This window comes from Cololabis saira, chromosome 17 (assembly GCF_033807715.1).
Source record: "Cololabis saira isolate AMF1-May2022 chromosome 17, fColSai1.1, whole genome shotgun sequence".
In the NCBI taxonomy this organism is placed as follows: domain Eukaryota; kingdom Metazoa; phylum Chordata; class Actinopteri; order Beloniformes; family Belonidae; genus Cololabis; species Cololabis saira.
The window spans coordinates 28,739,335-28,766,927 of record NC_084603.1 but is presented as its reverse complement, the minus strand read 5'-3'; the positions used below and the strand labels follow the sequence as shown (position 1 = coordinate 28,766,927).

The window sequence follows — 27,593 nt, the reverse complement described above, 5'->3', positions numbered from 1 at the left end:
CCATATAAATGAAAATATATGTTTGCGCGGACGGGCGTTTGAGTGTAGGCGTAGAAGAGAAGACTATAGACAGAGCTGGCTGCAATTCCTATTTACTTCTACTGAATGAGAATGCAAACCCTAATAGGAATTTGCATAATAATTAAGATTTCATCTGCAATAAAGATTGAATCGGACACACACACACACACACACACACACACACACACACACAGTGAGCTGTGCTCTCCGCTGTATCGAGTGCAAAGCTGCTGGAGTACAGAGCAAAAAAAAAGATGAAGCCTTCAAAACTTCAAGCATGTCAGTTAGTTGTTGGCAGGCGGTGAGCTACGGGTTTGTATGCAGCCTATGTTGCAGACCACATATACCAGATCAGAACAAAGATGTTACGGAGTATGGGAATTCTGGGAAAAATAAGAAACATCATTGCATATTCTATACTGTTTACTTATAATACTGTATTCAGCACGCATAAGAACCATTTAAATTGTGCATATTGTGAGAAATAAACAAACTTTTTTTTTAACAACATACGCCTGAGTTTCAGCCCTTTCACTACAGAACTGATCCGTCTGTCAAACTTAAACGTAACCTCAAGGGCTTTTAACGGTGGAGCAAAATTTCAGGAGACAGAGCAAAGTCACTTAAACGTCCAACACAATGACTTCTGCTTTATTATTGTGATGTAGAAAGTTTAGTTCCAACCAAGTCTTGATGTCCTTCAAACAGGAGTACAGAGGCTGCATAGACTCCTTACAATCTACTCTTCGAGGGAGATGGATTTCAGGGACAGCAGCAAAGGAGTGAACGGAGACATTGTGTTTACACAACATTTACAATACACTGACTTGAACTACCCAGCAACTCTTCTTCTGTAAGTAGCAAACAAGTATTAACACTATTTACAAATGTGAAATCAGACATAAAATTGTAAGTATGGTTCACGCCTTGGAGGTTCGCGCAGCTACATACCAGGTACTGTCAGTTGGCCTTAAACCACAATATAAATTGAAATTTGGTTGGCACATAGAGAAGTTCACTTAATAAATACAGCCATGAACAGCACTGCCTTTGTCTCTGTGTTGTTTTTTTGTCCTCTGCTCCAGTGGGATGAATCTGTTTTTGAGACATGACTTAAACTAACAGATTTCTGGATGTCTCTTGTTGGTTGTGTGTTGAGAATACCTCCACCAGTAGTTTGTATACCAACATGAAATGGTATAAAATTGAATATTTGTCTTCATCATAATTTTCATTTACATCAATCAAAGGTACGTTTGTTTTTTATTTTAAAATCAAGACTTCTTAATGTTTCAAGCGCTCTTGCCCCCCCCTCCCAAAGGACATAGTGGCCCTCTCAACAGCTGCTTCTTTCACTTATGCCATAGGGCTGCACTTACGCCCCCCCAATCCCCCCAAAACACATGGCATCAGTTTTTCCTTCATTTTTGCCACCAGGACTGCGTTGTTCGCGATGACTATTCAAATATGTGTCACAAAGAGCTGTGGTTAGACATAGATGAACTTTGTGCCCCGTTGCAAAGTTGCTGAGCTACGTGCTTCCTCAGCAGACACCGTGCAGAGTAATCCGTTAAATAAATGTCTTTCAAAGTGCTCGGAGATATTTGTGACATTTGGTGAGAAATGGCCCCGAGTCTGACCCTGACCAAAAACCATCGAACAAAGTTTTTCTGCTCCAACAGCACTTTGAAGCGGTGGGAAAAGTCGGGACTGACCAAAATCTTCTTACTTTTCCAAAAGAGCATGACATAAATGGTGTAAAAAAACAAAATGTTCCTTCATACCACATTATGAATTCATGCACGCAAGGGGAGTCGAGTCTCTGTAATGTGAGCAAAAGGACTTATGTAACACACACATGCTCTTGTGTATCAATGACTGCAGCACATGTCACAGTGAGACACATTGATTACTTGGAAACTTAAGCCTTTTTCATGCCATCCAACCAAACTGGGACCCACATGCCTTAGTTGTGCATCACACTGCTGTTTGGAAAGTATGAATGCAGACAAGTAATTAAGCATAATGTGAGTCTGAAGTCCTGAATTAGTACAACTTTAGAAAAGTTCTTTAAAGTAAGCATAGGAGTCATTTGTCTTACCAGAACCACCATCTAAATTTGACCTCACTGTTATGCCCCAGTCTAGGGCTGCCTAGGACACAACATGATAAGGCCCCATCTTCCCCAAGTCCCAAGTCCCAAGTAGCCACAAACAAGATTTGGTTTCACTACAAAAGGAAGTGATTTATTTACACAAAAGTAAAACATAACTTTCTCGGAAAGTAAACAGACTGAGTTACTAGGCTTCAGGGTGGACACAGGCCAAAACAACAAACAAAAGGGTCCTGTTTTAGGAGTAGGTAACTGACCTGTCAAACAAAAGAAAACAAATGACAAGGCTTACCTCCCTAACTAAAATAAACAGGAGAGAACAAGGTTAACAAAACTGGCAGCCCACCCTTACTACTCACAAGTAACTAATTTAAAAACGGATTCCAAAGTTCTAAGCAAAAGGTGTGGCCGGTTGGGACAGGAGGAGGATGAGAGTCTGCAGCCCGCTTGCTGCCCTCTGGAGGCCGTATTCTTGGCTCCTTATATATCAGGTGATGTCGGTTTCATCCAATCACCGCATGGAACCTTCCCACCAATGACCGCACGGCTGTGGAACACACCTATTTGCATATTCAATTAACACAAGAAAACAGGGCACACATACACACAACAAACATATTACAAAATATGACCACAGTCATAACACTCACTCTCACCTAAAAAAACATCTTCATTTGATGTTAAGATGATTTAACTTCCAATAGTTTAGTGTTCGTGACATACACCATAAAACTTTGGGCCTTATCACATTCTTGTGTTTTTATGACATGCTTATTTAGCAGCCTGGCATTGGAATTGTTTTTTTTTTTGTTTTGATAAAAATAGTGGAAAGTTTTTTTTTCTTTCGTTTGGTTTGTTGCGCATGTAATGTATCTTTGCTTTGTATGATTCAAAAAGCTCTCTTTTCCATCTGCTACCAGATTTGGGGGTGCTCATTCACAAGTTAGTAATTCACATTTTAAATCATTTATCTTCAAGAAATAAAAAGTGGCGGAGGTAAGCATCATACTACGTCCTGTTCTCTGATTGTTGCCAGTGATAGCAGACACCTGAAGTTAGTGTGAGACTGGAACAATGTTGTATTCCAACATTTGATTATAACTAGATTAGGATATAGATTTAAAAATTGGGATTACTCTAAAAACCTAACGTTGGCTTAATGTCTGATTATAGTAACATTGACTATATGTTGAATGATGGTTGCTTGCCAGCGCTACATAGTTAGTTATCTAACGTTGCCTGACGTTGCAACCCGTATCCAACCAAGGACCGACTTTAATAAAACGTCCCTGTGTCAGCTGGGGTCAATCAAGCGGAGTGACTTCGTCGCTACTAAAGTTGCTACTAAAGTCGCTACTAAATTCGTTACTAAAGTCGCTACTAAAGTCGCTACTAAAGTCGCTACTAAAGTCGCTACTAAAGTCGCTACTAAAGTTGCTACTAAAGTCGCACAAAATAATTTTGACAGATTTTTGACCACATAAAATTGGTTTGAGGTCAGTTAGCACAACAAAATTATTATATAAGGCGCACCTGATTATAGGGCTGACTGATGATTTTGGAGGTGCGGAAAATATGCTAATTTAAAAAGATCTTATTTTTGCAAATTTGACATCAAACGCTTCTTTAATTCAACTGTAAGGGAAATTAAAGCTGCATCCTTCTGAACTGACCAGAATTGCCTTGACCTCTAGGTAATCGCTGAAGTGCCAACCATCTAACTTCAAGGTTTTGTTGCTCCGCTGACAACTGGAGACTCCAAAAGTGAGACAATTTTCCAAATGTTCAGCTTTAGAGTGAAAATAAACATTTTTACAGCTCCAACTGTTGTTAACTTAGTAATCTTAGTCGACCAGCTGATCTTTGTCTGTTAGCATCACTGCTAACAGATGCTAATGGAGACTAAAGTGTAGGAAGCGAAGTTAGCCAGGTGTTGACTTGTTTTTTTGTGCAGTTTTTAGTTTCAGGAAGCTAGTATGACTTCTGTTCAGTGCTTTCTCGTTATATGACTGGTGCAGTGGTCCTCTTCCTCATTTATTGGTAGCTAAATGGTGTTTTTGCAGCCATGACAGCACCCAAAAAAAAACAGTTTTTTCATAGACTATGTTGGATAAACAGATTCTTTAGAAATAAGCAGTGAGGGGCGATTGTTGAAACGGAAATATATTCATAATTATGCAGTCAGTGACACAAATCAGTGAGACAACATCTGTTGTATTAGACGCTATATAAATAAAATAAAAATAAATAAAAATACAAATCACACAATAAAAATACTTAAATAGCCAGTTTCATAACTGGAGATGGAGTACTAGTATGAAAACTAGTTTGGAAATATCAGAGACAGATTCAGATTAAGATTCAGACTTTTATTGTCATTATACAAGACTCAACGAAATTAAAGGCAGTACGGAGTGGTGTTTTCCTTCAAAAACAGATTAAGTAGAAATAAAGTAGAAAAGTAGAATAAGTATAAATACAATAGAATAGTACAAAATAAAATAGACTGTAAAAAGAACAGTATATGTACAGTAAAAAGTGTGTTGAGTCCACAGCTCAGGGGAGGTGAATCAGGCTGAGTGTCTTATGCAGGGGTGCTGCTGCAGCTGCTCCAGGGTGGCCCGCTCCGAAGGGTCCACAGCCAAACACAGGTTCAGTAGGTCCAGGCAGCCTGGAAGAGAGGCCACAAACATTACGGATCAGGAAATACTCTCACTTACTTCTAGGAGATTTGGATCGTCACAAAAACAGCCTTCTCTCACCGCGCGACAGCTCACTGCTGAATCTAATGCTGTCGCAGATGAACTCGGTGGTGGTAAACTGGGGAAGTCCATCCAGCATTTCGTAGAGCAGAACACCTAACTGCCAGACTGTGGTGGGGCCGGCCTCGTAGCTCCCACACAGGTAAAACTCTGGAGGCGCGTAGTCAGGGGTTCCTACAAGCCAGGAGGAAGGACAAGTTAAGGACCAGACACGAAGATCAGCAGAGGAACGGAGAACGGGAGTCAGATGTACCGGAAAACTTGCGGTAAGCTCCGTCAGTCAAGATGCACCCACATCCGAAGTCTATGATCCTCACACGAAGACCGTCGGAGCCGGTCTGTATGAGGATGTTCTCTGACTTGATGTCTCGATGGAAGACTCCGTTGGAGTGCATGTGCAGGACTGCATCCACCAGCTGCTTCATGATGCTCTGAAACACGGAGATACATGTGGGTTAAAGAGATGCAGGAGGAGCTGGTTCCTGTCTCTGTGGAAGCTTCAACAAAGCAGGTTTCCACCCAGCTTCAGTACCAGAGCCGTGTCCTCCTCCAGGGGACCATCGTTGTTCAGGATGTAGGTGAACAGGTCCACGGAGGGAACTGGTCTCTCCATGACCAGGAGAACCTCCTGCTCCAGGTCATACCAGTCCAAGAACGACACGACTGCAGATTTCCCCGCTGAAGCCGGTCGGCCTGCCGCTTTCATCATGAGCAGCACCTCCAGCGGGACCTGGAGCACCTTCCCAAGGTGGAACTGAAATGTGAGGAACAAAACAGATGATGAAGTAGATGCAGTTTCATATGTGTGACTTCTTGATCGTCAACAACGTAACGGGAGAACAAAACTGAGGATCAGACTGCTCACCACTGGTCGAGTCTCCACCTTCCCTTTAGGGATGTGTTTGATGGCCACCTGCAGGTCAGAGTCAGCAGTGTGTCAGATAGAGTCGGTACTCATGAGGCTTGAGAACAGAGGTGTGATACCTACTGGGAAATTATCAGCTCTTCTTCTCCCAGAATAAACTGATCCGTAGCCTCCTTCCCCGAGAATCTGAAGCTGAAGGTACTTTCTTTCAAAACGTGCTGCAGACACAAATACAGACACATTTACTACAAGAGAGAAGAACCCCTCCATGTCTATAGATGGATAGGTGGTGAGCTAAACATGACAGTAAAAGTTCCTTCATGTATCTTCAGACCACCATGAGTACCTCTGCTCTCTGTGGTTGACGTGTAGGTGTCCCCGTTGTCCTGTCGGGGGGTTGAGGGGTTGCTGGAGCTTGGCTGGACATCACAGCTACCAGGGGTCTCTGTGGTCGACAGCTGCTCGGTACAGCTCTCCCTCTTCCTCTCCCTGACGGTCTCTGCTGAGACAGCAGCGGGTTCACCTGCATCCCTGGACCTCTTTCCAGGGGCCTCTGGAGGCCTGCTGGCCTTCCTCTTAGTGGCAGGAACCCTGTCATCCTCCCGGAGGACCATGATTGGTTTGGTGCTGCCACCTCCCTCTGAAACCAGGTAAAAAAGCTGATATTAACTTGGATGCATGTAGTAAAACCTGCAGTTCTGACATCAGAGTTAATATTTGATGTATCTCTTTTTTTAAGGTTCTGCATTATTACAGTTACATGCAATTATCATTAACTTGATGTGTTAAGTTCTTGGCTCAATATGAATAACTATGTTTATAATAACGTCAAAATGGTTTGGCAGTGAAATGTTCATTTTAAATGTATTTAAATTAATTTTCCGAAAAAAAATCAACAAAAAACCCCCAAAAACCTGTGAGTACATGTACTGGTAAGTAAACAGCATATCGGCAATGAGCTTTTTATGTAAACAAAATGTGAATATAAGTCTATCAACAGTTTTTTTTTACTTTGATTTCAACACTTTTCTCTACGTTTTGATTCACTACCGACTCTGACGCAGCACACAGCCGACCTGTGACCTCACATCAGCATCAACCTGCTAAAACCGCCTGAGAAATAAGTCATTTTTACCTGTTCTGAGTCTTAAACTCTTGTTTAACAGCAAGTAACACAGTATAAACACAAATATATGTAATTTGATTTCAGCAGCGTTCAGTGAGTTTTAACAAAGTGTGTTTCTTGATATAAAAGAGAAAAAAACACATTTCCCACAGAATAACAAAGACAATTTGATGATTAAAAAACTGTAAATCCTTTGTTTACGGAAAAAAAAGTAAACTACTAGTGTGAACTGATTCACCAAAATGTAATACATAATACACCGTTTATGAACAGTTACACAGTCTGAAGAATATAAGAAGTATTTAGATGTTTGATACTTCTACTAAATTATCTACCTGTGTACCTTTAATAACATGCCCCACAATGCAATACACCGCTACTGGTTTTTGACTTTGGTTTCAACACTTTTCTCTAAGTTTTGATTCACTACCTATTCTGATGCAGCACACATCAGCATCAACCAGCTAAAACTACCCATAATTAAGTCATTTTTACCTGTTCTGAGTCTTAAACTCTTGTTTTACAGCAGGTAACACAGTATAAACACAAATATATGTAATTTGTTTTCAGCAGCGTTCAGTGAGTTTTAACAAAGTGTGTTTCTGGACATAAAAGAGAAAAAACATGTTTCCCACAGAATAACAAAGACAATTTGATGATTAAAAACCTGAAAATCTTTAGTTTAAAGTAAAAATATATGTATAAATATTTGTTTTACTCATATTTTCTAGTTAAGTTGAGACATATACACCAATACAGACTAACATAGAGTCAACAAGAAGGTTTTTGCATGAAAAGCAGCAGATGTGTCACCTGAATCTCTCTCAGAGGTTGGAGGATAACGGACGTCGAACGACTCAAAAACCAAGTTATTCATGATCAAATTGAACAGGAATAATGCACATTCAAACGTTACTGCTGGTATCCAGAAGTTCAGGTCGAATGTAAATGTTGGTTCACAGAACCATTGGTTTTGGAACTTTGATTCCACTGTGATGCAATTTAGTTCTATGACATCACAAGGGACAACAACAACAAAGAGAAATCATTCCAACATCACCTGCTGCACACTGGTGGTAGAAACATTTTAGTTTTTGAAACAAACTTCCCAGAAGGGGAAAAAATAATGATGATTTTGCTTCATTTTCTGTCAAACACTGAATCCTTCACAACAACGAAGCATCGTCACAACCCTTCAGATTTAAGACATCTCTTTTGTCCCACTTGATGTATTTTCACACAACCTATCAAGTCTTTTAAGTAAAGGACTTCATTGGGGGGTTCGTTGGGATTGGTTTGGTTATGATCATGACAACCATTGATGCCGTCACCCCCCCCCCCCCCCAACCTGTAGCAGTATCATATCTAAAAATGGTTTTATTTGGAACATTTGCATTTTAAAATGAAACACAGCAAAGTTAACAGACAGCAAACCTCTCAAATGTCATGGAGATGAAATCTATCTGTGGAGACCAAAACTATTTTTTGAACCAGACTGAAAATATGTTCATCTCTGTTGTAAAGTTGGACATTTTTAACATGTGAATCAGTGAATATTGACACGTTATTGGAGTCAGCCTCCAGCCGTCAGCCAAAGAACTTTGATTACTTACTAGTTGCACATTCAATTCATTTCAAAGATGTTTATTTCGAACATGATGGCAGTATAAAGTAACAGACATGCTTAAACATACAACCATAAATGCAAGAGACACTTTTCTTTGGTAGCAGCAGTCTTGGCCCTCGTTATTAGACATCAAAATATCTTGACATATTTTGAAGTTACAAAAATTAATAATAATAATTTTACACAGTATAAATATATATTGTGGTAAACCTGAGTATAAAGTAGCAGATCCCTGAGTTATTATTGCCGTGTGCAGTTCAATGTCACTGTATATGAACACTATTTACCCTGAGTTCCTGTATTCATCTATATATAAATGTGTACATTATTTACGATGTGAATTTATATTCACCGCGTACAATCTTATTCATTACAAACATTCTTACTCATAGATATTTGTACACGCATTAAAGCACAAATATATACACTTTTTACTGTCCATATATGTATATTTACACATATTTCCACATACATATATATTTTTTATCATTCAAATATGTTTATTGATTTTCCAATTGTATTTACATTCGAACTTGGTACCCCATACAAATAAAATAAGTCAAAATAAATGCAAAATCATGAAAATAAAACCACAGCCCTACATAAAAAAACAGATACAATGGATACATACATATACATAACATACAAGTACATATACACACATATAAATAAAGGGGGTGGGGGGGATCGGGTGGCTACACTATGTCAAAAATTTCTCTTCAAAATAAGATATAAATGGCTGCCAAACTTTATAATATCTGTGTGTATCGCCCCGGGCAGTGTACTCCAGTTTGAGGTGAGACATCACGTCTTCCACCCAACGCTTATGAGAGGGAAGTGTGGGCTTTTTCCAGTTAAGAAGTATCAGACGTCGTCCAAGTAGAGTTGAGAATGCTACAGCTTCCGCCTGGTGCCGAGATATTAGCGTCTCCTGAGGGAAGACCCCAAATAATGAAGTCAATGGGTTGGGACTGATGATTTTATTACACATATATGAAAATGTATCGAATATATTTTCCCAAAATAGATCTAACTTTGGGCAAAACCAAAACATGTGACTAAGGGTAGCTGGGTCCTGCCTGCATCTGATGCAAGTTGGGTTGAAGCCAGGGTAGAGTTTGGCTAACTTACTGGCAGATAGATGTAACCTGTGCAAGACCTTAAATAAATGAAGTAATGCTTATCATCATGTATGTCAGTTAAAGCAGGTAGTTAGACAAAGAGGTGATTGGACAGACGGAGAGATAAATAAATTATAGTGCCTTTAATTTGACACGTCTGGATAATCTTTTTTTTCATTGACTTGTGTGACCATAATGAGCTTTATATGATGACGTAGAATATGTACGCTGCCTCATCCACAGGCATTAATGCACCCCATACCGCCAGAGATGCAACCTTTATAACAGACCACTGATAAAAACTTATGTGGCGCCGCTCTTCTTACCTATTCTACCTATTATGAAAAACACATTTTTTCTTGCTTTAACATATATAAAGTGGTCTCCCCTTTTTGCAACACAACCAAATTCTGAAGTGTTTGTACAGCCCCCCGGATGAGCCATCCAGTCTGATGTGGCTTCTACGAGCGTTCAGATTCTGCGCATTTTATGTAACCAAAATGCAAACCACGCCCAAAACTAATAAAGAAACAAAAAGGAAAATTCCAAAAGATACAATAGGGCCTTCGCACTGTCAGTGCTCGGGCCCTATTGTATCTGTAGAAAAAATTTTTTTCTCGTTTTTATTTTTCTGATGAAAATGATGGCCTTTTAGCCCCTCTAAATGTGCCCCAAAAGTCACCAAATCTTGCACGCAAGCCAGGCCTGGCAAAAATGTGATATTTAATGGTTTGCATGGTTTGCATACGGTTTGACGTACATGCACCGCGGTGTGTTATACATCAAAATGTGCGTCTCTATCCTGCGACGACTCGCATTACTTTTCTCAGTCAAAAGCGTTACCGTGGCGACGATAGATGCCAAAAAGCGCGCTCCCACTTCATCTGGGGTGGCCATATTTGAGAGTTCCTACTTTCTGCCATAACTTTTGAATGACATAAAGAGTCGTGGGTGTTGTCATCGGACTGGGTTTTGAGTACTTGACCTTCATTGGCATGAATTAGCCCCGCCCCTTTTTTCTGATTGGTCGATATGTGATAGATCCTATTTTCTGCCATAACTTTTGAATGGTTTGACATAAAGAGTCGTGGGTGGTGTCATCGGACTGCGGTTTTGAGTCCTTGAACATAATTGCTGCAAATTAGCCCCGCCCCTTCTTCTGATTGGTCGATATATGATAGTTCCGATTTTCTGCAATAACTTTTGAATGGTTTGATATAGAGAGTCGTGGGTGGTGTCATCTGCTAAATGTCCAGGCCTGAAGAATCTACATGCAAGTCATACAAGCGCTTCCACTGCAGCACGCCTGAAATTGCACAAGGGTGCGAGGGCCCGTTCATCGCTGCTTGCAGCTTTAATTACCGGTACTTATTGCTGCTGCTTTTGTGCAAGGAGTTATGTCTAAGAAAGTTAAAGCATTTGTGTTATCCCTTTAGACATTTTATAATATCCATCTTGTACGTAATGAGTCCATAACATTATGTCCATCCATCCATTTTCCACCGCTTATCCGGATAACATTATGTGGTCAAGAATAAAGCCTGCAGCTGTTAACGTCAGCACATAGTTGCAGCAAAAAGGGATTATTAAGTAACCTTACTCTTTCTGATGACAATGCAAGGACAGCACTATCAATTCTGAAAGCGTGTTAAGAAAAAAAATCATATTTTCAAAATTGTAAGTCATTTTTCAATTCATCATCCATTTTTAAAAGTTTTTAATGGACTAACCTATCTGGATGAGTGTTTTCAGTGTTAGTAATCCAGGGCCTTCGAATGTACAAACACAGATGTGTTTGGCAGCTTTATTTTCTGTGTGTGTGTAATAATGTGCATAATAATGAAGATTCCATCTGCAATAAAGATTGGATTGAACACACGCATGCACGCACGCACGCACGCACGCACGCACGCACGCACGCACGCACGCACGCACGCACGCACGCACGCACGCACGCACGCACGCACGCACGCACGCACGCACGCACGCACGCACACACACACACACACATACACACAGCAGAGAGGCAATGGACACACAGGGTCTCTGAAACAGGGTATTCCAAACTTTATTTTACTGGTTTTATCAGAAGTACCATGTACCATGGAGAGCAGTCACAGTTAGTGGCGACACACATATAACAACTTTCTGCCTACCAGTTGGTGTTCAACAACAAAAGAAAAGAAAAAGAGAAAAACAAAATATTGAGCCATACATGCCGATGGAGAAAAGCAGCCACAAATAATTTAAAAAGTCAAAGCATAGAGCAGAAATCATTATCACAAACATAACGGTTGTAGTTATTGTTCCATTAAAAAAAAAGGTTTTTTAAAATGCACCAAATCATTAATAACAAAATTACCCACTACACCCTGTTAGAGCTGAGAAAGAAAATGCGGGTTAAGGAGTGCAGAAGTTGAGAAAGATGTATTGGAGAGAAGAAAGGATTTAAATAAAAGATGAAAAGAGGGATTTACCAACTAAGAAAAATGACAGAAGGTTCAGATTCAAGCAGATGGGGACTTAAATACAGACAAATGATCCCTAGAGAGTTTGATGAGGACACATGCAAATATACTGTGTGTAACTATAGAAATTGACCTGCTAGACAGAAAATGGGTGGATACAGGGTTTCTGTTTGAAAGAACTGGAAAGGCTGACAAACTCTTGCAGAAACGCCCCTTCAGCGGATGAATATAAGCACTGGACGATATGGGAGGATTAAGAGATAAAATAAACCAACTGGAGAAGTAGAAAGTGAATGAAGGAGAAGAGAAGCAAGGCAGAGATAAACAGACTAGTTTTAAACTTCTCCAAAAAGGCAATATATGTCATTCTTGAGTGTAGTGAGTGTTTCCTTTAAATAAATATGTAGAATTATTTCTCTATGGTTAGCGTGATGGCTATATAGTCCACCTCACTGACAACACTGTACAGTATATACACAATATTATTTCTTTAATGACAAAATAACCTTTAGATATACATACAGTATTCCTCATCCTCCATCAGAGAATACAGCCACGGTATTAGAAGTAGCAAGCAGTGTCTTTTTTTTGTACAAATAGCCCATGCAACTCCCATATAGATTATTCATTTAAGATACATAACTCCTTTAAGATCTCATCTCTCATTCAATAACAGCAGATATTGCCTTTTTTAACGACAAAAAAGAAAATTAATCAGTAATGTGCAATTACTTCAAAACAAGATGCTTCGCAGCTTTGTTTAAATTAAAAATCTCGTTAAGCTCTACACACAAAATGTAACCAAACAGAAGAAAAGATTAACTGAATACCTGAATCTGTACAACATTCAAACCTTTTTTTTTTCTTGTCAACATCATGGGAATGGGATACAATTCTCTATAACTATATACAGACATGTTATCATTCATGCACAGTGTCAACAAGTAGCACATTGACATTCCAAAAATATGGAAAACATGGCATAGAGAGAGAGAGACGGAGGGTAAAAAGGGGACTGGGTAGAAAGTACAGGAAAAAGGATCACTGCCTGTTTTGGTTACTTTGGCAGGAGAAGAAACTCAGAAAGAGAGCGGGTGAAAAGACAGAGGGACAGATAAGACACCATAACAATACACATGCTGGGCAGGAGGACTCCATTTCATGTCTCTGACCCAGAAATCAAAGTATGGCTGTAAGTTCGATTTTTTTTTAATTCTTTTTTTTTAAATTATCTCCTCCTCCTCGCATTCCTTTTCCTCCATCTTCTCTTTGTTAGCATCCTTTTACATTGTACTTGTTAAATGTTAGTTTAAGGGTAAAGAATAGCTCTGGTAAGTTTTTTTTTCTTTCCACGGCAGCACATTTTCACTTAACATGTACCAGCAGAGGTTTTTGTCTCGTTTACCCTTATTTGTTTGTCTAGTGTTGCGTTTATTCCTCAGTCTGTCAAGGAGTGAGTAATGCAACACAGACGTGTCCACTTTTACATAAGAAGCAACATCATTAAAGGTTCATATCCAATTCAACACCACTCGATTAATATTAATTTCCTTTTTTCCCTTTTTTCTTTTTTTTACTGTGTAAATCAGAATAAAAAAAACTAAACAAATTTACATCAGAAGCAACTTTGTTAATAAAACGTCATAGCTTTTTCATAGAAGCCACAAGAACCAGTGCAATCCTTTTTGCAATCTCATTTTGAAAGCCTCTCAGCTTCCTCACAAAGCAATGTACAGCTCGTTTTTCTGCTTCTTGGTGAATCTTGGGGAAAGCAGTTGCCTCGATAACCTCACATTGTTTTTCCACTACATGACAGCTCTTTTTTTGTTTGGTTTGACCTAACGCATCAGTGATATAACTTTTGCTGGATAAAGAATCGTCTTGGCATACTCGCCGGGTTAGCCTATCCTTTTGCAACATGTTTGAACAAACAGGAGTGCTCTTGGTGGCTGCAGTTTTAAGTAGTAGGTGTCAAATGTGAGACCTACTACTTAATATATATATGCTTATAAATATATATATATATATATAAATATATATATGTATATATACATATACATATGTATATATACACATAAGCTGCTTTCATCCTGAGACAGGTTGGCTTCTTAATCACACACCAAAAACTTTACAGTCAATCTCCGTTGTTTATGTCCCAGAAAGTTGATGTGGCACCAAAGACTATACAAAGTGTAACGGCAAACAAAATGCATGCTACCCTCATCGAGCTGTGCTGTCTCATAACATGTAATGGAAAAACACCATTGGGCTCCTCACTAAGGTCCAAACTAAGGCAGGAAGCTAAATGGTTAGCTAATTAAAGGTTTCTTTGCAAGTTGGGTTTGCAGTAAACATTTAGTTGGCCACCGTTTAGCTTAACCACCTCGGTTCAAACCCTCAGGACAGCCGCCTGTGAACAATCTGCCATTTAGCTTCTTGTCAGACTAGATGATCAGTCATGGTAAATTTGCAGAGAGTCAGCGGAACGATGGCGGTGAAGCGAAGGAGGTAACCTTTCATTAAAAAAAAAAAAAAAAAAGTTTGCTTCTGGTAAAACTGAGCAACTAACTGACTCAAACGGTAACATTACTGCAAGCATTTCATTCCTTCTCACTCGAACGTTTACTCTAACAACTTTTAGCAGGCACATTTTTTTAGTAAACCCAACAAGATTTAGCAACAGTTAGGATAATTTATTGCCTGTTGAATTTACTCAAAAAGTGATGCAGTTATCATAAAGTTTTTTTTTTCTTTTTCTTTTTTTTTTCACAAGCTAGCATAATTTTTGCCCCTATTTTTACAGTGTATAAACCTCCAGATCCATGCCAGTGAAGAGACAAATACAAATTCAAATTATGGTTAGATTAAAAAAAGCATTAGGGCTTTTTTCTGTGTCGTTCTTTTAGATTGGTAATGAAATATGAATATTTGGCGTTTTAAGAAAGGTTCATCGGTAGGAAAACCCTTAATAGTCTGGAACACATAATACGTTTCTGTTAGAAAGATTTCCCTTTGGCAAAACAGGGGTAAACTGCCACTCCAAGGCTTTCTCATGAGAACAGCTATTCTAATGTCGAGCGGTTCATTTTACAGTGTGGAAAATGCAAGTAATGTAGCATCTGACTATTTTATTGTTGTTTAACTGTCAAAAGATTACTTTCATTAGAGCTTTTCTAAAGCTCTAGATAAACAACTTAATCGGCCATGTTGTTTGTGCACCAGCAGCAACACAACAAGTGAGTGCAGCAGTAAAGCACTTATCAGAGCAGTGATCCTTGTTGTTGAGCTTCTGCTGCATCAAGTACCGAATTTTCATTGTGATGTCGTTTCTACTCTGGTTCCTTAGTTTCTACTCTTATCGGTGTTAGAAGCGGTCTATGACAAGATTACAGCCAGGTTTACAGTAGAGTACATCTAGTTCAGACTACTAACTTTACACATGACAGTTAAAATATTTAGTATATAACATTTGATTTTTTTTTTTAATTATTAGGCAGCAAAATTCTATCCAATTCTGTTGCGTACAGCACTGCTGTTCAGCGCTTACATGAACTTATAGTTCTCTTTTTTCTTTTTGAAGTGGATCCAATAGGATAGTTAACAGTCTGAAGTCTAGACTTGCCTCATGGTCAGTAGGCTTGAAGACTTGCATGCTTTTGGCCTCCATTTTCTGTTTTGCCACTTTTCCATTTTGGCAGACAATTGTAGTTAATTCAACATCTCATTGGACAATTTAGTGTTGTACAGTTTGCTAAACTAAAGTAAGCTTTTACGTGAGCCTGTTTGGTCACTGATGTGCAGAGACGACACACCTGGTGCTCTTTAAACTTCCTTTCAGTAACTGCCGAATATTTGTAAAATACTGCAGTTGGTTCCCCTGTGGTTGAATTCGGGCTCAAAGTTTCGTGAGAAGAGCACTGAGATCCACTGAGAAGAGAAATTATGATATATTTGACTTGGTCTTGTATCAGAAGTGTGGGGGAATTATGTTCCTGAACACATGAGGGCTCTGTTTGCATTCAACTTACATTACTGCTGCTTACTGAAACCAAAATGACTTTTATTTCCTTGAACTTATGCACTTATAATAAACAGTTCTAAAAAACACAATATTCAGTGGAGCACTTTTGACCTAATAATATTGCATGTTTTGAAACTATTATTCCTACTGAGCTGCCTGGTTGTCCATTGAGAGAATGACTTTGAAGCTCATCTCACTTCTTTGGTCCAGGGCTCACAGCTGCTGCAAGTGAGTGTTATTCTCACAATCGCATGATTCAGATAGGATCTCTCAATATGTTTCTGTTATTAACCCACTTTCATCAAACCTCTGTGAGCTTGTCAGATGGTTGAGATAAGATGGACCCACCGTTAGACGCCCATGCCTGTACAATGTTATTTACACCTATACGCGTGTGAGCCGACTCCTGTACCAACAGCAGACGTCTGCGCGTCAGCTCTTCTTTAATCTTGATGGCTTTGAAGTTAAGACTGAATAATGGCTGGTCATTCTTATTTTCGACATGACGGACTAAATTACACAGACTACATTATGATTCTTTATTCAAGACTAGGTTTTGAAAAAAAATAAAAAAGTTAGACGTTAAGTGCTTCTATTGGGAGCAGGGCTGTCAGGATCCAGGCTGAAGAGTATTTTGGACATTTATCAGAGGAGGGGGCCTGGATAAGATCATGCATGGATGGTTTTTATTTTTTCAAATGGAGCTAAGTTGTATTTGTAGGCAGTTTTTAATCAGACTTGGAAAAGCTCCTGCAAGGAAAGGCTCCAGCCAAGTACTTTAGGTCAGCAAGTTGTTTTGATCAATTTTTAGGCCATTGTGGATACTTGGTGTTGCAATATGAAGCAGAAATGTAGCTATTACCTAATCTATTTTTTTTATTCCATTACAAAGCAAAGCCCTATTATCTAAGAGGTTTAGGAATGAGATTTAACAATGTATGCCTTCATTATACAGGTCCCTAATGACTAATCTATGTGTAGAATTATAGACCGAGGGTCAGGGTTGGGAATTAGTGGTTGTTTGTTACAAAGCCCTTAAGGATTTTGGATTGGTCCACTGACCAGCCGGGGAAGGGAGCCGGGGACACACACGGGTGCCAACTGAAGCTGTTGAGCCAACCGAGCGGCCTTTAAATGAGGTGATGGCAGAATGTCTATCAAATTTCACAGAGGCAGGTATCTACATTTGTCAAAGGGAACTGCAGTGGTGTTACTCAAAGATAGCAGTGGCCACCTCAGTGATGGAAAATCAGGGTTACATACGATAATTCCACAGTTACATGAAACAAATGCACACAAGACTAATTTCGATATCAATGCAATGATTAGTTTTTCTAACAGTTTTAAACGGTAGAGTGGCCAGTTTGCCTTCTCAGACATGGCCTTAAAGGTAAAAGCACACTATTCCCTTCTTGATTAAAATAAGACCTTAAATCATTTACATCTACAGTTTAAAGCAACGGAACGAAAGGCTCGTTCAGGAGCGCATGGCATAACCGAGACATTCAGAAAGAAATCAGTGGAGCCGCTATGTACGTTCAGCTCTTTGTATTTACACGTTTGACCACAGGGATGTCGAAACCCTTTTTTCGCCTCGCTGAACATGCCCCTCCGTTAAAAGAGTCCAACTCAGCATTTCTACAAGCTGGGAGATAAAGAGTTGAGAAGATCTCCAATACGCGTTTAGTCTCACGCAGCAACAGCAAAAACAAAGGCGTTTTTTTCTTTTTTGTTTTTCACAGTACTTGACCATCGTCCCCACAACACACAAGCACAGAAACACGCCGCCACACACCAGCACACACACAGTTTGTTGTCATTTTACAGTTGTGGCTATGAATCCCTTTTCGTCTGATCGTGTTTTCAGTATCGTCTGGTGCATGCACACATACTGACAGTTTCGTAGCTGGACACAGAATATGCATTATTCCAACTGGTGGGAGGCTTCAGGTGACTGGTGTTAACTAATTCACACACCAACAGCTTGGAGCGCCAACGCTCTGCTTAAATCTCCCGCTCCTTGTTACAAGCATGGTCTTGATTTCTGTGTGGTTGAACCGGCGGTGAAACAGAGTGTTAACTACTATATATATGTATGTGTTTACAACTTTAGGGATTTGTTTTACGTGTTTAAAACATGAGCTGGTTTAAGACAGCTTTTGATAGGTCTGGATTTGTAGTGTGAGGCAAAAAATGAATTCCTTTATTTTCCTTTACCCATCAAATACCAATCTTCAGAGTGATTTTTTTCTAGCTGCAACAATTCTCAGGTTTATTGTCGTCCTTCCATGCATCCGTGCCTCCTTCCATTCTGTTTTTAGATCCTTTAGTGCGTCTTCAGGTCCTTCAAGTTGTATTTCTGTCCATTCTTCATTCAATGTATTTCGGAAAGGGAGGGAGTGAAGGATCAATGAGACAACCTTAATTTCTACAATCAGCCATTCATCCACCTTCCCCCGATTTTTTTTTTCCTTCTTGACTTTTCTTCTTTCACACCCTTCCCTTCGTCATTTCCCGCCATCTTAAAAGCCTGTGATGTGGCAGTAGGCCTCCAGTGAGGAGAACAGGATGTAGAGGAGCCACAGGCTGACGAACAGCATGGTGGTCAGGACCTTCGCAGTCCGCGGCCCGCCCAGCTCTCCACCGATGTCTGGTCGCCGTCGGTACATCAGCGTGCCGACGGCGATAAAGGCAAATATGGTGAAGAGCGTGACGGAGAAAGCCAGCTTGCCGGGATCCACCCTGAATACTTCCCCCTTGCTCTGGCGATAGATGGCGGCGATGGACCACGCCACCTGTCAAGCATCAGCAGAATCAAATTTAATAACAAAACACGATGGCCACCATTGACAGCAACACTCATACGTTCAGTCATGCAGAATTATACAACGATGCTCTTTCAGGGTAAGCAAGACAATTACTCCTGCAGCGTGATGGCAAACACCACTGTATTGTCGGTCATTTAAATATTGATTAAAGGAGCTGGACTCACCCCGATGCCCAGGAAAACATTGACGGCATTGGAGCCCGTCACATTACCGATGGACGCGTCGGCATACTGATCCTGAATAGCAGCCACTTTGCTGGCAAACGTATCTGGATGGAGAGAGATCAGGTTTGAGAAAGATACCAGAACACAGAACTTCATCCAGCTGTTTAAAGTCAGTTTCAATATTGTTGGTCTTTTTAGTTGAATTTTTTTCCACAACAAAATATTTTTGATTCATGTTGAAACAAGCGGATGCACCGATGCTTAGGCTGGATGTGACACTCTTTCTCTTGTGAACATATCCTTGATTGTGACTCAGTTGGTGGAGTTTTCATCTTCTAATCAGAAGGTCAGTGTTTATTGCATCTCTAAGTGGGTTTGGGCAACACGTATCACAACATATCAACCATTAGAGGGACAATTTACCTTTTGCAGTGGTTTTCCTTCAAACGTTTGGAAATGTTGGCTAGTGTACAGGATGTAGCTAAGGTTTCAGCAGTCCTGAAACTAGAACATGTTCAAGGACCAGAGCTAACTTCAAAAGGGATGTCTGCCCCGCTAGTCTGATCTGAAACTGATTTTCCCAGAAGAACCACATTAAATGAGAGAGAGAACTACATTTTGTGTTGTGTGAAACTCTGACCTTGTTTCGAGTGCTGCTATCAAGTCTAATTAAGCCTGGGCTGAAATCTTACATTACTCTTACAGATAACAAGGAGAAACAGGCTTTCCCGTTCTGATACCATCACTGAGAAAGCAAAGGCTACACAAAGTCACGATTAAACCTGGTCCAAGTCACCATCAAATTAAAAAAGTGCTTTTAAATGAATATTAACAAGGTACTAAACATGTAAGCATATTTATTCAGCCATAATATGAACAGGAAGCATATCAATATTGGTGTTAGGTGTTTTTTTTAAACCAATCTTATCATGGGTTGGAAATAACTCAAAACATCATCTGTTTCAAGTTATCCTGATAATTTCAGCCTCACTGATGACAGGCTTGATCATCCAGAAACTTTCTACTTGATTATGTTTTAATACAAAGAACAAAACAACAATAGAGCAGTCAAGATGTTTTGTCCTAAACTTTGCCTGACTCGTGTCATGTATATTTCCCCTTGGCTTTTAGAACACCACCAGAGGCCATTATTGGTTCTACAGCCTATTTCATGAAAACCCCACACTTTTGAATTCTTGAAATTCACAATTGGAAGTGCATCGTGCTCTCGGGATTAAAAACTTGTGATCCCTGTCATAATGCTCTGATGTGTTGAGGGGTGAGGGTCCAGTTGCAGTACCAGTGTTCCCCTGATATAAAACTTCTGATCCTTGTAACGCTGATTGAAAAGGTCTGCACTTGTCACATCAGAGCATCGAGACGTGAATAAAAGAACCATCTGTTTTACGGGTAACTTGGGACTTCATTCTCTATGTTTCTGCCACTTGGGAATCATGTCACAGAGCAAATCCTCAACTCTCCATCCCCTCTGCCCACCACCTTGGTAGAAGAGGCTGTCCAGCTGCATATTTCCAGTCACACTTTACAGTTGGTAGCAGATCAAATTTTTCTGAAGCATTTTCTTTTTTGTTGCTATAGAGGGAATGCCCATGACGTCACAGATGCGACTTCACAGCGGGTTACGCCCACTGAGTGGCAGAAAGACTGAGTGGCAGAAATACTGAGTGGCAGCGTAAACTTTCAGTTTGAGCAACTCAAAAACATCTACAATGGGAAAGAGCTGTTGTGCAATCGACTGCACTCATAGATTTAGCAAGAAATCTGAGTTATTGTTTTACAGACTGCTGAAAAATAAGCTTAAGAGAGACAAATGAATCGCTGCAATTCGCAGAAACAACTGGATTCCAGGCACCGAAACGTGGATTTGCGGTTCCCATTTTATATCAGGTAATTTTTGGGTACATAAAATTCATAAAGTTCGGTGTCCTCATCACTTTAATTTCGCCAACAAATCCTGCCTTGAAGTAGGACCAAGCGTCAAGACTTTTATATGCCTTCAAGCTTTGATTGTGTATTTCCCCGGCGTAGGAATGAAGTACATAAATATCAGAAAACTCGATTTGTGGCCAATTATTAATGTACGTGGACCACTGGTTCTTCGGGAAACTGTACGGGTCACTGTCAAGTCCAACTGCCTTTAATTTACGCTGATAATCGGCTGTTATCCCGTCTTCTCCACAGTTTCTCCACTAGTTGCAGCTGTTTTTGCCACTCAGTGTGAGTAAGGGGGCGTGGTCCAGCGGGGAAGTGACGTCAATGCATACCCTCTATACCTGAAATTCTCTCTGCACACTGATAGTCAATAGTTGATTAAATGCTTTCAGGTCAAAACCACATTACTCACCCATGCAATTGACATGTATCTAAAAACTGCAGGTGATTGCAGGTGCAAAGCCAGTCCCCTATCCAGCCTTTACATCACTGAGATTATTGATTTGACCAGGAGCATTCCCCCATTTCGACAGGGAATGTTAAGCTAGAAACCACATGCTTTAATCCTGCTCCAGTGATCATTTCCTGGCAGCCAGCTTGGCAGGACTTGGGTCCAAGATCAATAATTTACGAGGCTGAATCTCTGTTCTCAGACAAATGAATCCTGGACAGGCTACCAAACAGAATTGTGCTGCTCTGTCCCCAAAATGACCCCAGTTTTTTGTTTCCCCAGACTACAGCAGCTCCTAAGGGACGCTCACTAACACAGACAGAAGCGATGAAGACCCTGCCAAGTCTTAACAATAGACTCGTCGGTGAATAGGTGGCCAAATGGTCAGCACTCTCTTTCCAGCATTTATTTGCTGGCCACCTCTCTTTGCAGGTGATGTCATCTCGTTTGTAATCTCCCAGATGGAATGAAAGGAAACAAAAACAGTGATACAAAAAGGTGAGGGGCTTTGTGGGAGGAGGACTGAAGAGAGTGAAATAGAAGGAGAAGTGAGTGGATAATGGTACAATGGAGTAATAAAAGAGTTCAGCACTGGTACAGCTCCCTATACAGTGTAAAGCTTTAGGGGTTCCTGCTCAGCTGAGTGTGTACGCGTGTGTCAAGGCTCCGACTCTTGCCCGTAAGCTTACGTGTGTGCAGGATTCTGTATAAAGTACCCACGTGCACACTGTGTTTGTGAATATGAACGATGCCACCTGGGTCCAATCTGACGCTGTGCATCCACCAGCTGGCTAAGGCCTGCATGTTTGTGCTCCGCTTGCTGTCGGAGTGCTTGTGAGTCTGACTGAGTGGGAGAGTGTGTGGGTGCTTGTATGTTCAAAATCTGCCTGCGTAAAAGCGGTTTCACTCTTCCCTCAGCTCCTTCTGTGACAGTATACGTCTCCCGAGAGAGCTTCCTGCCCTTTTCCTCTTCCTGTGTCAATCAGCCACTGTCTCTGCGGTCTCATCCTTCTCCTTCCCCTCATTTCTTCTCCTCTCTTCCCAATTGCATCTTAAAATGAAAGGACGCAACGGGGAGCATCTAATGCTGAACCTGGGGATTTCTACGAAAAACATTGGGGTTAATCTTGCGGTGACCATGAATATCTGATAAGAAATTTGCCACATCGATAATGGGAAATCTTGTTAGGGATCGAACTGAACGCAGAAACTGTGATGCTAATCCCAGGGTTATGAGGGGGAGAGAAGTTGAGAGTTCTTATGTTCCTATTTTGGTTTATTTACATTTGTCAGTGCAGATAATGATTACATTATCTAGGGCTGCAAATGATAGGGAAAAAAAGATAATTACCATAAACCTGGGGTGATTAATATACTTTTATTTCACATTTTGATTACTATTACTATAAATATAATCATTATTTATTTTCCCCTGAAAACCCTCATATCTGAGAAGAATTTTTCTAACACTTTAGGTCATAATGGGTCCTATTTCACAACCCGATGTATGATTATTATTCATGGGTGTGGGACGTTTCTTTTTCATGACATATCCCTTGAGTGTAAGCTCCTGCACCAAATAGACTGTTATAATAATATATATTTATTTGCTGCCAGGTCCAAAGACGTTCCTGTATACAGTGCTTTAGTACTAAATCTTCCTCTTGCAACTTGTTTTTCTGTGTTTACATGTTCTGAATAAATTTCTGAGGCCAACAGAAAATGATAAATAGCATCCTTTAAATATAACGCACAGCCACAAGCTGAAAATATTACATGGTTTAGCTGAATTCCCAAACTGCAAACATAAAATTAAGTTTCCCAGGTTTTTAATTTGCTTTTGCTGCTTTCTTTGTGTCTCCCTCTCGGTGAGCGTGTGTGTTAGCCGGGCTAACTGTGATAAACGAGGTTAATCATGATGGAACCGCAGCACAGGATGAGTTTCATTAACTGTAACAGCCTGTGTATTGCAGCTCGGTTTCTTTGCGTGGGTGCGTGTGTGAGAGTGTGTGTGTGTGTGTATGTGAGTAAACCCAGGGAGGTTTTGCTAATAAGGCTGAGAGGCTCAGAGTGGCTGAAGCATTTTCTTTCCATTCGGCACGTCTACACACTCTGTGCACTTTTGCGTTTCATACCAAGCAGCTGTATTTGTCCATACATGCAGCTGCTGGCATGTTTGTACATTTCTAAATCTTTGTGAGTGTGTATGTGCAATTTTGTATGTATAAATATGTGTGTAAATAATATTCAACGTAATATGCTTATTCCTAAGCTCCCTAAATGGGGGTAGAGCGAGCCCCCCATGAGCCTGACGTGACGGATAGACCTATGCTAATAAAACATTACACCCAGAGTACAAGCATGCATGCACGTATGCACATTTGCATTAATGGGAAAAATCTTTCTCACATGCTGCAGGTGAGTGTGTTTGTGCCCCGTCCTTCTGCTGAACAGTAATATATGTGAATGTTTTCAGGTTTGAGGTTTTTGGGTGTTATTTGAGTTTGCGTACATGCAGAGGGAAGGTTGTGAGGATGATGAGGATGATTCATCCTCCAATTCTCTGCTTTGTTGAGTAAGCACTTTCACACAAAAACCGGTAAAGAGAAAGGAAACTACTGGGTGGATCATATTCAGGAAATTATGAGTGGTCTGTTATTTTTCATCTCAGTTAATTTCAGGTTTTATGTTCGGCTTCTTGAATGTTTAACCCACGCAAATGTTAAATAGTAACCGAGAGCTACCATCATTATCTCGTAACTCATAATTACCGAGGACCCATTCATAGCAATTACATTAAACATAACCCATAAAAAGTAAAAAGAACTTCATTTTTTTAAATTATTTGTTTACGTATGACCTGGAATTAAAACGCATGTTGCTATCACTCATTTTAATGGTGGAAGAAATAGCAAAAAAGACTAAATATAGACTAAAGCCTGCATTACTTACTCGGCTCCTGTTGGTGTATTTCTTCAACTTGGGAGCAATATGTCTGCATTTCAACCTCAATATAAGGTTATATGAGTAATATAAGGTTTTTCTCCCACTAGGGGAGTTTTTACCTGCCATTGTTTATGTTTATGTAATAATTGCTCGGGAGTCATGGTCTCTGGAAAGCACCTAGAGAAAACTCATGTTGTAATAGAAACTATATAAATAAAAATGAACTAGATATCCTCACGTTATCATAAAGTTGCAAAATTGCACTTAGTAGAAAGCCTTTTGCAGACAGTGAGGAAGTCCATGCTTGTGCACAGTACAGAGGATGGGGGGCAGGGACACAGAGGACACATGGGGGACAGTAAATACAGACGGGGTTAAGGATGTTGAACTAGATGACATAACCCTGTAAAAGAGGGTAAAAGAATTAAATAAGTCTGAATATCAGAAAAAAGACCTGTCCCATCAAAATGCTGTTTGTAAGCGGCTTATGAAGCAAGCAGAACACGCTTACTGCGCAGTTAGTCACAGAAAGATGTTTCACTACAAAGCTTAAGATACACCTTTTATTAGATGCAGGACACGCATTGTGCTCACACATGCTCACCTGGCACTGATGTTCCCAACGCAACAAATACAACTGCTGTGACCGAGTCTTTCAAGCCCACTGTGCAGCCAAAATGAGAGGCCAGGTCCCCTGTGATGATACAAAATAATAATCACAATACACAATCGCAGTATTTTATAAGTTTTAACAAATCAGAAAACCTTCATACGTGTTGAACACTGTTCATTGTCAGACAATAAAGAGATAATTGTATTATATTTTAAAATTCAAATACTAATTTATTCTACAAAAAGGGGAAAAAAGGCATCTCTTATGTTGAAAAGCTTACCAATGACGGCAGTGAGCAGTCCGATCATGCAGATGGACACGACAAAGCAGGCCCAGCCGCTCCAGTAGTCAGTGGGGGGAACGAAGGCAAACAGAACCTTCCAGAAGACAGTGAGGAAGTGCATGACGTAGTCAAAGCACGACGGCAGTTTTTCCTCCCCGCACTCATCGTCGTCGTCGTCCTCGCCTGGGATTAAGAAGGAAAGGTTCAGTGAGGGAAGCAGCTGAGCTCTGTGACCAGGTTTCTCCCGGCAAGTTCTCGCCCATAATCACGTCCTCGAGGAAAGCTCTGGTATTAAACCACATTTATGAAAAAATTATTCATTAGATATCTCTCTCTCTGCGGGGAATCGCAAAGAAAAGGTAAGTGGTATGAAGTCTGCTGTGCATAGATGAGCTGAAAAATCACTGCTTTTTATTCTGTCATTAAAAATACATGAGGCGTCTCTGAAAGCAGCTCGCTGCAAATCATTGTCATATTGAGATCGACCCCAATTGTTGTAAAAACAGTGATGGATCCTACTTTTAATCCATCAAATTAAGTGCAAAAGATTGGTTCCAGTCAACGAGATGGAACCGTTTAGGTTTATAGTGAGGGAAATTCAGAGAATGCAATCCAATTATTGCCACAAAAGACTTTCAAAACTGGTGTACTCAGACAGATGATTTCTGACCTACTTGCAGGACGGCTCTCTGTGTGCGAGTGTGTGTGAGATGTCAGTAATGGAGATGAACCACTTCCTCGGGACATGAACTACAGCCAACCCCCTGCTGGTAGGGTTTGTGTGTGGCTCTCAGAGTGTGGATGCTGACTGTCGGATGAAATGAGGAAGCAGCTGAAACACCAATCTCAAATATGACTTTTCCCAGTCAAGAAAACACACACACATCCACACGCACACACAGTTATCTGCTAGATTTATTAATGACTTGAATGAATAAAACAAGACGACTTTCAGCTTCAGTGAAACATGCTGACTGGGCGAATCCCACAGACAGCCACCATTTCCCAGACATCTCCCTTGTGCCACTCACTCACCAACTCACTCACCATCAATGATCATATAAGAAGAGAATATGATCATTCAGAAAGCTGGTGAAGCATTTAACACCCAATCAAGCCAAACAAAAACACTGACAACACATGACAGTATTTGAGCCTTAAAACTGCCCTCCTTGTTTACACTAACATGCTATTTTCTTCTTCCCACTCTTGTAAAAGTTGCCAAAAACGCCTATCCAAGGCGTACCTAAAGTAAATTGAAAGCTATTCTTGAACCGTTTAAAGTACATGGATGGTTCTGGTCTCTTTTGAAAGGTAACACTCTGAAGTTTTTTCTCCAACTGTCAGAATCACTGTAACTGCTACTATAATTGAATAATCTAACTTTGAACACACTGAAATAGAAGGTTTTTATTTCAGCCGGAAATTATTTTTGAAATCAGATGTCTGCAGATGAGTGAATCTGTTACTTATTAGCTGGAAAACACAATGGGACCAAAGCTTGAAGCCTTATCTAGTGCAACATCAAATTTGATAAAAATAGCACAGAAAATGAGTATTTTACACTTGTTTTTGTCAGACTATGTCTAGGCGTTTCCAAAAATGGCCATTGGGAGACGCTCAGTTTTGCTCACTGAAAGTTTTCAGACTGCGCTCAGCGCTCAGGCTGCGGGTTTTTATAGAGACCCCGTGGTGTCATACGTCGTTGTGTTCAGGATCTCATTGGCTATAGAATGTGCCTGTCATCAGCATGATTGGCTGCAATTGGCTCATTTTTTTCATGACAAAAGGGGGGCATGAGCCTATTTCCAACACAGACGGTCATTGGCTGTTGATGGCTGTGGAGGGCCAGAGGAATGGTCTGATTCGTCCAAATCGGTGTCAATCAATAGGACACGACCCCGACTCCATCTTGAGAAAAGAATTTCTATAGGAAAGCCCCGAAAACAAGAATTACAGTGAATTAAATTTGGAAATGTGGTAAATGGAGCGGCTAATTTCTAATGATGCAGCGGCAGTTTGTGGATATTTACAGTTATAATTATGTATTTTGGACTAAATACTGTACTGGATTGGATATACTGAACCTTCCTGAATGTAACAAGACCGTTTTTGTGGGAATATTTTTCAACATATGATTTCTATAAAGATGAATAGGTGAGTTGCATCATTTGCACAAATCTTTGTTTGTTTGTTTGTGGTGTCGATATGTACCAGCTGCTTTAATTATA

The 27,593-nt window shown here is 40.2% G+C and overlaps 2 protein-coding genes across 3 annotated transcripts in view; both read right to left on the bottom strand.

Annotated features, from left to right (window-relative positions):
• Positions 1-4,704: 4,704 nt before the first annotated feature.
• LOC133463558 (serine/threonine-protein kinase pim-2-like) lies at positions 4,705-6,375 on the bottom strand. The gene is made up of 7 exons (XM_061745153.1): positions 6,108-6,375; positions 5,885-5,979; positions 5,762-5,809; positions 5,429-5,650; positions 5,150-5,327; positions 4,897-5,070; positions 4,705-4,805 (listed from the first exon to the last, which is right to left on the bottom strand). Exons 1-7 carry the CDS (start codon positions 6,373-6,375, stop codon positions 4,705-4,707), a joined length of 1,086 nt encoding a protein of 361 aa, XP_061601137.1.
• A 5,303-nt stretch (positions 6,376-11,678) lies between these two features.
• slc8a1b (solute carrier family 8 member 1b) overlaps positions 11,679-27,593 on the bottom strand; it is a 156,757-nt gene continuing 140,842 nt past the window's right edge. For both annotated transcript variants that reach the window (XM_061745620.1, XM_061745618.1), the window contains exons 8-11: positions 25,360-25,545; positions 25,071-25,160; positions 19,117-19,220; positions 11,679-18,919 (exon numbers count right to left, since the gene is read on the bottom strand). In XM_061745620.1, the coding sequence (XP_061601604.1) occupies positions 18,647-18,919; positions 19,117-19,220; positions 25,071-25,160; positions 25,360-25,545 (653 nt within the window). In that variant the 3' untranslated portion in view covers positions 11,679-18,646. The remainder of the gene's footprint in view (positions 18,920-19,116; positions 19,221-25,070; positions 25,161-25,359; positions 25,546-27,593) is intronic.

Coding starts and splice junctions, on each gene's coding strand:
- LOC133463558 (XM_061745153.1), bottom strand. CDS start 6,375: ATGGTCCTCCGGGAGGATGACAGGGTTCCTGCCACTAAGAGGAAGGCC. Junction 5,071..5,149: donor AGCTTACCGCAAGTTTTCCG/GTACATCTGACT, acceptor CCTGGCTTGTAG/GAACCCCTGACTACGCGCCT. Junction 4,806..4,896: donor CAGCAGTGAGCTGTCGCGCG/GTGAGAGAAGGC, acceptor CCTCTCTTCCAG/GCTGCCTGGACCTACTGAAC.